This window comes from Nymphaea colorata, chromosome 12 (genome assembly GCF_008831285.2).
Source record: "Nymphaea colorata isolate Beijing-Zhang1983 chromosome 12, ASM883128v2, whole genome shotgun sequence".
In the NCBI taxonomy this organism is placed as follows: Eukaryota; Viridiplantae; Streptophyta; class Magnoliopsida; order Nymphaeales; family Nymphaeaceae; genus Nymphaea; species Nymphaea colorata.
In genome coordinates, this window is record NC_045149.1 from 7,622,747 (window position 1) to 7,634,493 (window position 11,747).

Sequence of the window (11,747 nt, forward strand, 5' to 3'; positions counted from 1 at the left end):
GTTCTGAAAAGGTGTTATTCATTAATGATACAAAAACTCAAATGTGTTTCTCATTTTAATGAAACCTTGAATGCATCTCAATTGCAATCCAAATGTATACATCACTTTCTCAAATCAAATTATTAATTGTGATCCACCTTGACAAAGCTACTACTTGATTTCTATAAGATCAACTATTCCATTGCAGCACTTTCTAAGCAGAATCAACAACTTATAGAGTTTATCTTCCAAGTTTCAAAAGTCATCTAAGGCGGCTGGTACATGGCATGTCTCGGCCTTACTTCCACCCTCCATCAGCTTGTTCGCATTTGGTTCATATAGCTTTCAACTTGAGCAACAGCCAAACCATAAGTGGATATAGCTGTTGTTAGCGGCTGGTACATGGCATGTCTCGGCCTTACTTCCACCCTCCATCAGCTTGTTCGCATTTGGTTCATATAGCTTTCAACTTGAGCAACAGCCAAACCATAAGTGGATATAGCTGTTGTTAAGGGCAGAGCCAGGAATTGTTTGTCGCAGTGGCCGAACTATAATTTCAGAATTTTAACAGGGGTTGTAATAGAAGTTTGCAATTTTTTTATATATGTTAAACTATTTTTTTTAATTTTACATATAAATTTATTTAAATTTTACATACAAAATTTTTGAATTTTTTTAAAATCCAAGTGGGAGGGGCCAAGGCCCCTCCGGCCCCCCTGCCTCTTCCCTTGGTTGTTGGTAAATGACATAACTAAGCTTTAGTCTTGTTCCGGATGAACATGATAGTTGAGATCTGAAACCTCCACCCTTCCCCTTGAATACTGGCACCACAAGATGACATATTCGCTACACTTCAATTTGCGAGTTAACGTTAGAGGAGCTCAAAATAAAGATTGACCATCTACCAAACCCCCATCCAGTCTGAAATGCCAATCCCCTTGGAGGTCGGTCAGCTTTAGTACCAATCACCATCAGCTTTTTCCAATATTTGGGCTCCCGAGTCGACCTCAGCTTTAAACATGCCCCATCCAAGCTCTACGACGGCTGGCAAAAAGCGTCGTCTAGCTTCAGTTCCAGTCACCAACAGTTTACATGTTTGAATTAAATAGCTCCCCATATAAGAAAGTCAGGCTGTAAGCAGTGCAGCTACTAAATGGCGTAACTCATCCTTTACTCCACTCACCATGAGCTCGTTTGTTTGTGTCTGGTTCACATGGTTTGGAACTTGGAAGTGAGCGAGTTTCAGAGGTTCCCAGTCAGCAGTGGGTAGAGTTGCTGGTCAATGGCATAACTTGGCTATAGAACAACTCACCATCAGCTTGTTCATGTTCGGCTTATATTACTTGCCGGTTGAGCAACGAGCAGATCGTTTGATGAAGCCGAGTTGTACTGGGACAGAGGGTTTCAACCCTATGCAGCTTGGCCACGCTCATGAGTGTATAAGAACAAGTGCTATAAATTAAGACATGCAAAACCAAGAAAAAGAGAATTTACTAAAAGGCGCATTAGCTGTGGTGCTTGATTGATGAAAGGAAGAAACATACATAATTTTAAGTGCAACAACAGCAAATAAGAGCTTCATCCACCTGGGTACAAGATTGATCTTCAATTTTTGAAGTTGAACCAAGGTCAAGAGTTCAACACCAGATTATGCCCCTCAGCTTCGACTATGGAAAAGGAAAATAATTTGTAGCAGTATCACTGGATTTGCATCAGTTTACCGTGCATGATCCAGGCTCCAGAGAGAGAGAGAGAGAGAGAGAGAGTGTGTGTATGTGTGTTTTGTCGAGAAAATGCTTGTAAACATGGTTGTTAAGGGAAGCAAGCCACTCACCCCAAAAATGCTTCAATTGCTTGGTTAGACAAATTTACTCCCCTGTGTTCTCAAACAAACTTCATAATTCATTGCAGTCGCTCGTATCTTGCTCCCTGCAGCTTCATATTTTCAGAAGTGCAGATTGCCTCACTTTTTGATGACAGCATCTGAGTTTTACATGTTTTATACAGTGGTGGGCATTATTCTAAATACAAAAAAGCAGACAAACCAAAATAGTTGGAAAATACCAAGAAACATCTCAAAGGAAAAATACATGTCAAATTTTACAATATAAACATAAACATGGCCACAAGACCAACAAACCATCATAATGAAAAATGGTAGCAACTAACGCGACCTTAAATACCATTATGAAGATGATGCATTCACACTGCCAATAATGAGAACGTGGAACAAACAGACATCAACTTATGGTGAAGAGCTAACATCAGCAATTTTACTTGCTGGAGCTTTCTCCCGCCTTTGCACATAAACTGAAGGAAACCAACCAGCCTTCCCCTTGCACTCACCCTCAGACCATCCAGCAGGTGAAACCTGTGAATTCACATCTAAGATGTTACTGATAATGGATGACAAAAAATATGATTACAATAGCAGCTAAAAAGTAAGAACAACGAAAGAAACTAGTTGAGGTTGCTTCAGAACAACGAAAGAAACTAGTTGAGGCTGTTTCGTTGTCAAATTGTACGGGCAATACGCTTAACACTATGGGTAATATGCTCAACACAAGTTAATCTCAAACTTTAAGTCATTCACATACTGAGGCATTAGGCAAGCTATTCAAACCTCACTCACTCATTTGAGTGTAGTGTCATAGTAGTACAGCAGTACCTAGAAACACTCAAGGGTTAATATGCTGAGGCACTGACGGAAGTATTAGCTGTGATTAGTCACAATACCTAGGCTAAATATCACTTGTAAGTTGTAAACTATTCAGCTCATATTTACAAGTTGGTGTAAAGCTATGCCAGGTCCAGAGAGTAGAGTGCTCCATGTGCAGGGAAATGGAAGTACTGGTATTCAGAAAACTGATATTACCCACTTGGATATTCCAGGCCTCAGGTCCATAAAGCAACCTTGTTTAGTTTAGAAGCAATGCTCAATACTTTTTGTTCTGATTATAGTCAAATGCTATCTTATTGCCAACTGCCAAGCCAGTTAGAAGCTGCCAAAACAGGTTAGCAGAAATTACCAACGTGACATGATGATGCTGTTCAAGAAGCAGCTATACTCCATGCATGTGTTTGATTATAATATCGACAAGTTCCATCCTAGTTAACCGACCAAATCAAATCCATGATTAAGTTAGGTTGGATGAGATCTTATTTTCTCCAATGCTACATAAAGTCCATTCAACCTGCTGGATATCTCACACGGCCTAACAGCCAATATGGATTTAGCAATGACTAATTCCAGCAAAGCTCAGATTCCAAAAGCCAAGCATACTAATTTAAACTTGTACCTGGCGAACCACAACATAGTCCCCCACAGAAAGAGTAAGTTCGTCCTCATCCTGAGCATCAAAAGATTGTATAGCCTATAGAAAGTGAGGAGAACAATCAGATGATAATAAAAGTTTAATATGCCAAAAAACAAAGAAAAAGTAAACAGCATGAATTCACCCTTTCTGTATAAGTTATTCTTATTGTCAACAGAAGTAAGGTTAATTTAGGAAGATTGTACTATTCTCAAAAATATCAAAAGTCATGCAAAGAATTTTCTAATTTGGACATATTGAACATTCTGCTTCAGTTTTCACTTTTGTGCACGAATATAATCACAAAGTGGCTTCCCTATAAACAAAGGTGAAAAAGAGCTTTTCATGTTATACTAAAATGAAGATGGCAAAATAAAAAAATATAGCATGCTTTTTGAATATGGTTTCTTCAGTTATTAGCCGTTTGCGTACAACTTTCTCAATAATTCAAACAAACATGATAGTAGCAATTAATGAGATGATAGGTACATCCCTAAATGACAAATGGTTCTACATGTAGAAAAACAGAGTAGTCACAAGAAAAGAAAGTTGTTGACCCCCAACATTTTTATATTGTCAACCATTTAACAAGGATGGCCTGCTAGTCTGCAGGATCCTTCACATTACAAGTACTCCTATAAGACATAGAAAAAAAAAATACAACTCAAAAGAGATAAAAAAAAAACAGTAAAACTGGCCGTTGTAAATCATGTTTATCTATGCTTTAGAGAAAAAATGACATGAGTGCCCTCAGAACGATTGAAAAACCAAGTCCCACTGCAAAATGAAACCTGTTTTCTACATATTGATCTATACAAGATATTCAATCAGCTGCAAGCTTGCAACAGCCATTCAGCTGATGGAGGACCCTACCTCTGCTATATAATATGGACCATTTTGAGTAGCTGTGACCTGATCAACAGAACCATTGACTTTAGCATCATTAGTAGAAGGCATGGCTTCATCAACCACAGGAGGTGTAGCATCATAAACCACAGGAGATGCAACATTATCAACTGAAGGAGGTGAGACAAAAACATCTGTTGGAGTACTTGCTGAGGTTGCTTCTTGTGATTCATGGGAACCGTTGGGCTTAGCATCACCAGGTGGAGGTGGGGTAATATAAGCACCTGTGGATGGACCTTCTATTTCTGCAGCAGAATCAGTGTGCTGATTTTCTGCCAGCATCTAGTCCCAGGTAAAATTAAAATGTCAAATCTTCAAGCAAAATAGCATCATGAAAGTCTCTACTTGTGACACTTGCATAAAGAGCATTTTTTTTACAGGAAATAAGTCCTTCTGGTCTTTATCTTATTGAGTTAGTTTTTCCCTATACACATTTTGGCTCAAGTACCTCAGTACGCAGATTATTAAGAATGTCGGCAACAGTTTGATGAAAAGCCTGCTCAGCCTCAACCTAAAAAATCAAGGATGCATAAGTGAAGTGGTCTCAGAAAAAGCAAAAAAACAAAAAAGGTACAGTTCACACTGAAATTGAACACAAAAATGTCAAGAAAATCTTTGTACCAAATTGTCAACTACAATCATAAATCATCTTACTTCTTCCAAATAGCAAATTAAAGTCAGCAATAAGTTGTTTCCAAGAGTTAGTCAAGTAAAATATGTGATTATTAATTTGCAGAAATTGCAAATCCGAAGCTTCAACTAATACACTCAAAGTTTCAAACAATTGACTTGCTTATTTTCAGACTAATTCATGTGATGACACTTTGACTGAAACCACCTTTTCATCTCCTTTGGAGTACTAGAACAGAGCCCTTGTAGTAGAAATATGAAGAAATTTCATCTCCCTTGGAGTACGTGAACAGAGCCCTCACAGCAGAAATATGAAAAAATGCAAGAAACCCAATTTATCATAAATAGGTGCTATTTTGCAATGTACTAAGTACTAGCAAGAGCAACCAGAACATGGGACATAAATATGAATTTGTGCAGTGTTAGAAATTGCTGAGGTGCTAATGTAATCTCCTACAAAGCATTTCTCCATTTCCTCATCATAAAAGTAAAGTGAAACTTAATCATGTGTGACAACAGGAAACCTGAAAGTGTTCCTAAGCCTGTCACAGGATGCACCAAACATCTGACTTACGTGGAAATGCTTGTTTACAAGGCATGCATACGAAGTCTTCCAAAATCTTTCATATTCCAGGACCTGAAAAGTCCTTGCCTTACACATAACTTCTCTGGACACCTCTCAACTTTTCTTCCTGTCCTGAAAACCCTGGTCTCCAAGTGTGACCCCTTTAAGCATTTCTAATTAATCTCTCTCCCAAAGTAAGTTTAGACATCTCATTCTTATTTATATACATCTTAACCTTTATTCACAATGAAATCCAGAAGCTACTCCAGTTAATGGTTAAGAAAAGAATAAGGCTAAATGCAGCTTTCGCCCTTTCAGGGAGACTTGACTGCATAATTCAGCATGTTTTTCAACACGTGACTTACTATTGCATAAGAAAAGTAATTTACAAAGGTTTACTTTTCTCTCAGTATCACACTAATTTATCCCTTTGTTAACATCAAGGTCCATCAAAACATGGTGACTGAACTTGAAGAACCTGAAAGAAATTTCAAATATGTTCTGTGATTCCATGCCAATAGAAGCCTTCCACCTTTACTGAAGTATTATAAGGTGGACTAGAACTGAGAAAATTACCAAAAAGGGAACAGCCACACATAATCTCTGTATGAAGCAATCTTTTTTCTTATTTTCCTTTTATAACCTTATGCAAAAGAAAAATTGCTTAAGTAACATCAAAGTAAAGTAAGAAAAGTAGCCATCATTGGCAGGTCCACAGAGTCAATAAACAAGACCGAATGATGAAGCCCCAGACACCAGTCAATGGGGGCCCGTTTGAAGGCCTGGAAATATACTGTAGACCTAGAAACAAATTTCAAATTTTTGAAATCCATCCCTGTTTATCAGACAAGGGATGAAAAATCTATACTGCCAAGTGCTAAGTCGCTTTCCCCTGCTTCTGTAAGCACAAGCTTCTAAAAGTTTCGGATGCAAATAGACAACTAGCATTCAGCTTATAGCAGGACCCAGCCTTCAAAAGCGTGAGAACATTGGGAAGAGTAGTTCAAAGTTCAAACATTTCAAGTCATGCAAAATTAGAAAGACAAAACAAATTGTTCTCATCTTATAGCTTAATCTTTTACAGCTAGGAAAGACCGAGAAGAAAGATATCAAATCTTCAGATCGAGTGTGACCATGTTAATAAACTAACAAAAAATGAGACACATTTTCATCAGCAATGAAAGTGACAATCAAAATTAAGGACTATACCATGGTCAACAATCGTTGAAAAGTAACCCGTTGTTGTTGAGCTTCAACAGACATCATGGCAGCAATGGCTTCTTTTCCTAATGCTGACAATGTAGATCTGAGCTCTTCTAGCCTAGATTCTGCATGTTGGACTTTCACTGTGCTGTCTGTATTTGTACCAGAATCTCTCAACTTCATTTGGCGCCGTAGAACTTCAGCTGCCTGATTAGCCGAAAGCAGTTCATACTCATAAAAATCACATTCTCATGTCTAATATGACCAGGTAAAACTGCATGCAGTAATACCTGAGCATCAACATCCTGCCAGATTCTATCATATCGCTGGGTTAAGTGGCGTGCATCCTGCAGAGGAGCACTCATCACCATTGCACGCAATGGATCAGATACCTACAAGAAATAAACATATAGCCATATATTTTATTGCCATCTATGAGATGAACTAATTATGTATTCTTCATGCCGTAAAATCAAGCTCAAGAAATTGCACTACTCATCAGAAAACATGAAAAGTTATTTGCAAAATAATATTGTTTAACTTTCTTCCTCTTTAGAAACGGACCTCTGTAGGTCGATGAAAAGAAACATGCCAATAGTAGCCTGGAATACCCCAAAACATTTACAAATTCCCCAATGTTTGGCAAAAATTCAATTACATATAGGATATAGTTTCTTTCTAGCTTTCCATACTTATATTAACTGCATGTCTACAAACACCTAAAGTAGGCTTGGACATATTTTCCCGTATGAAAAGAGAAACCTACTGCAAGTTTTAGTAAGAAAAAAACAAGTTGACTCAAATAATCTCCACAACCATAATATAAAAATTAAGCAACACGATTCACAAACGGGCATTTTGGTCTTCATTATATACCTAGGTTATATATCTTCATTATATACCTAGATTATATAGGAGTAATGACAGATGATTATAAGGAAATATTGGGACCTAAAAGGTAACTAAGTGAGTGGTCCTTTAAAGGATTAGCAACAACTTAAATCTTAAAATTTTATTTTACCGATAGATGCCAAACCTAAAAGCATAATGCATCACAGGATTGTGACTAAGATCACTCTGAAAATACCAGAACATTATTATGCAAGCTAGGTATAAGCTATAAACTTTGTAAAAGCAGCAGTGAACATTCCGAGAAGGTATACCAGGTTTAGATGATCCTCTATTTACATTAGTGAGTCTGAATAACTTGGATACATGCTGCAGTAATATGCAATGCAACATAAAAATCTTACCCCTGTGCTTCATAGAGTCCTAAATATACTGAAAGCTTAAACCAGGAAGGATTATTTCCTTTAGTGGAAAAATTCCCAATTGATACTCTTAGTTTCTCGTTTTAACAGCAGCCTGATCCCCAACCTTTTATCAATAAAGAAAACCATTACACTGCTGAAAAGGTTAAGATGTTAATCAAGAGTTCTCACATGACAGATCACATAAGGAAATTTGAAGATTTTGGAAGGCCAGATTTGTAACTGTTATTATCGGAACCTTTATCCATACACCAACCTTTGTGCAGTAACTAGTGGAATAGAACCCATCCTTGTATGTTGAACGGTTCGTTACATGTAATGTATCAACAAAAGACATGACAACTGGATGCAGAAACTAATGGGAATAACCTGAACTCCAAGTGTCCTCAGCAGGTTCTCTCTCTCTTTTTCAATCGTACTATGAGAAGTTCCAAATTGTAGAGCAGCTCCTGCAAGGGTGGCACTGCCAGGGTTCTGGTTCTCATGTGAATATCTTGTACAGTCATCCGCCAGTTTCATTGCTAAAGGTAAAAAAACATGTTAGAACGTTGGCAGCAGGTCTCTAATCAGGATTGATAGGAAATGCAGAAGACTTGAAGCAACACTCACCTATTTCCATTTGCTTTAAACTCATAGCGATAATCCCCTCCACACCCCGTACTATATCCCTCTGAAAATGCTATTTAACAAGAGGGAGAGAGCAAACATTTGGACATTGTGATCTTGAACAGTATGTAGCAAAAGAAACAAAGAAAAGAAGAAAGAAGTATCAAAAGGCACCTTTGCAGCTCTTGTTGTTGTATAAAGTCTTTCAAGCTGTTCATGGCGCTGAAGCTCAAGTTCATCAGCAAAAACGCCATCATTACCAACATGGCTTGCAAATTGCCTTAAAACTGCCTGCAATAGTAATAAAAAATTTTAGAGGCATTATTCGGGTAGTACCAAAGGTCGAAAAGAGAAACCTTAGATTTCAAGGGTATTGAAGACATCAACTATTTTCATAACAGGTAAAGACCCTACATAGAAGCATGCAGACCATAAGCACAGAAAAAACTGAAAAAGCGAAGGCTAAGATGTTCTGGTGTAGTAGAACAAAGTTTTATCATATTTTCCCCACAATTTCCAATTCAGCCTCTGCTTAACGATGCTAGAAACCATCACAGCAGGAGGAAATAAGTCAAACTTTTACAAAGTTAATTTTCACCAGGGAACCTGCTTTTGCATATGAAGATCATGTTGCTGATTCAGCCGATACAACTACAATCTACTCTTTTCATCAACCTTGTGTAGATGAGAACAAACTTTTGTCAAGCATGATAGTTTTTATGAAACAATAAGTTATCAGGAATCTCTCCTTTAAGCAAAAGGTTCTTAGGAAGAGGATTCATGTCTAGGCATCCCAACAGACAAATGTTGATGAAAGATTATGGCGGGGAAGTTATGATAAAAAATTGCTTCTGTAGAGACATGCACTTTTCTCCCAAATCACAGCTTTGATGACTGTCAGCAAATTTGTCTAAAGATACTAGCATTCACCAAGTTCTAGTTGACAGAGTGTGATTGTTATCTTTAAACCTCTTTCCTTTAGTACATAAGATGAAGACTGAAATAACACGTTGAAGTTAATGAGAGAAAATCCAGGTCCATAGCTACAAGAATGCCAGCAACAGCATCCTTTTTTGTGCATACTTAGTCAATATGCACCTCCCAACTGTACATATGCAAAGCGAAGCATGAGGGTCGCTGTCACATCACGTCAAGTCATGAGCAAAGCCCTACGCTTTGCGAGTGATTTCTGAAAGAAGGAAAGCTGCTGATCGCCGACAGCTATGAAATGCAGGAAGGCGCTCAGATCAAAAATACTGGGGAGCCCACCGCGGACAGCCAGACACAACAACCAAGGTCATAATCAATAGTAAATTAAAGTGGAATCCCTGGATTACTATGAATGATTGCACGATAGCATCTCATGTGTAGAATTTTTCAACCTTCAACTATTATGTATGAATGTGTGACCAGAAAGATTGCATGCTGACCTTCAATTGTGAACATCAGTCAGAGGACTTTCACCAAAAAAAAAAAAAAAACCCCAAAGCTAGTGTGCATCACCACTTTAACCAGCTGCAACCAAATGCACGTCAATTCCAAGTAGATCTCATCTAACAGAAAATTCAAGCATGTGGACCACAATCCTAGAGAAAGGGAGGCGTCATGTCTTTTGTCCATGACACAGAATACTCAGAATGCGAAGCATGTCATCTCCCACATGGAAGATCATCCATAAACCTCATGGAAAGAAAAGAAGCCATTAAGACTAGACATCACAAACTTCAAACCAATGTCTAAATCCGTACATATACTTGTGAATGGTTCATTTGACTCACAAGAATCCGCTTCTTCACAACACAAAAGTTTGTAAATAAAGGTGCATAAGTCACATAAAGTTGGAACAGTCGTCACTTAGCAGCTCCCTAACCAGCCATTTCATAAAAAGGCCGTCCATTGCTGTGAGTTAAGCTGGTATTTTATGATAGATCACAATATCTTTCAGTATGAAATCATAAGAAAACAAGAAACAAGAATACTTTCATGCCCCACTTGGAAAACGCAGGCGCAGGACGAACCCTCACCAAAGATGAGCAACTTACTTACTGCCCCTGGTTAACAGGTTCATAACCAATGACTGAACATCTCAAATTTGTCAATCAAGCCTCTGCCTTCGTTGCAAACAAGCAACTATATTAAGAAAAAGGCAAGCGAAGATTCGTAAAGATCAAATTTCCAGCTTCACCCATGTTCTCATTTTCAGTCAGAAGAAGTTCTAAGCCAGTCGTTTCTTCTCAACCATTCAAAAAAAATTATCCATTATCAAAAGAATTAATCCGTACAACAAAAATACAAGCCTTCCTTATTTTCATAAACATTAATCCATTTAAAAGAAATGCATACTTCAGTAACTGCACAAGCATTCCCTTAATTAAGTAACGGGACCTTCTAACTGAAAAGGAAAACAGCAAGGGAAGAGCGAATGCCACGAACTTGAATAAAATCAAGCCCACGTGCTAACAAAACAAATTTAGCCCTACCCAATTAATAAAAACAACTAAAACTAATCTTACAACAAACTACCAAGATCCACACAACATCATGGGCATCGCCTCTTTTCAACCCTCAGAAAGAAAATAAAAATAAAGCAGGAAACGAAAAGAAAAAAAAAGAAGCAAAAAGAAGTATAATCAAAGAGAAAAAAGAAATGGACGGAAGGCAAACCTGCTGTTGCTTGGCAACTTGCTCTCTTAGCTTGCTGGCCTGCTTTCTTATGGCATCCATATCTGGTCCTCCTCAGTCCCTCTTCCTCCTCCTCATCGACCCTCCCACAACCTTACGTGCATTACATCTGCATATGTACGAGGACCAAGAACGCGGAACCAATGGTTTTTGTTTTATGTGAGAGAAATCCTTAGAGAGAGAGAGAGAGAGAGAGAGAGAGTGGGGGCAGTGATGAGTTCCAGAATCCGAAGCTCTAGATTTCCGGACAAGAAAGAGAGAGAATGTAGGGAATAATATTAGGCGACTAACCGAGAATTTAGTAAAAAACCAGTGGGGAATGAACAGAGGGAGATGAGACTTCCTTTCCTGCCTCTGTAACTGTCGGACCCGAATATTATTAACATCGACGGCTCTCTCTCTCTCTCTCTCTCTCTCTCTCTAAGGAGAGATGGAAAGAGAATTTCATTATCATGCCGGTCTCTCTCTCCTAATATCATAATAACCTCATAGTTTAGGTTTTTTCGGTTTGCCTCACCGACAATTGCCCAATAAGGACTCAGGTTCCGCTGGATTAAAATAAAAAAATATTTTTTTAAATGTAAAATATAA

The 11,747-nt window shown here is 38.1% G+C and overlaps 1 protein-coding gene across 1 annotated transcript; it reads right to left on the bottom strand.

The window, feature by feature from the left end:
• Positions 1 to 1,860: 1,860 nt before the first annotated feature.
• On the bottom strand, positions 1,861 to 11,498 carry LOC116265852 (SH3 domain-containing protein 2-like). Its single transcript, XM_031646806.2, has 10 exons — positions 11,139 to 11,498; positions 8,649 to 8,765; positions 8,478 to 8,547; positions 8,238 to 8,389; positions 6,888 to 6,989; positions 6,604 to 6,804; positions 4,648 to 4,710; positions 4,167 to 4,481; positions 3,279 to 3,353; positions 1,861 to 2,350 (listed from the first exon to the last, which is right to left on the bottom strand). The coding sequence occupies exons 1-10, from the start codon at positions 11,196 to 11,198 to the stop codon at positions 2,225 to 2,227; spliced, it is 1,281 nt and encodes a 426-aa protein (XP_031502666.1). The 5' UTR covers positions 11,199 to 11,498; the 3' UTR covers positions 1,861 to 2,224.
• Between the last annotated feature and the right edge of the window lie 249 nt (positions 11,499 to 11,747).

What these genes read in the sequence shown, in the direction of transcription:
- LOC116265852 (XM_031646806.2), bottom strand. Translation starts at nt 11,198, where the DNA reads ATGGATGCCATAAGAAAGCAGGCCAGCAAGCTAAGAGAGCAAGTTGCC. An exon ending in TGAGGACACTTGGAGTTCAG is followed by an intron (nt 6,990 to 8,237) that starts GTTATTCCCATT and finishes TATTTCTTGTAG; the next exon opens with GTATCTGATCCATTGCGTGC. An exon ending in TTAATAATCTGCGTACTGAG is followed by an intron (nt 4,482 to 4,647) that starts GTACTTGAGCCA and finishes ACCTGGGACTAG; the next exon opens with ATGCTGGCAGAAAATCAGCA.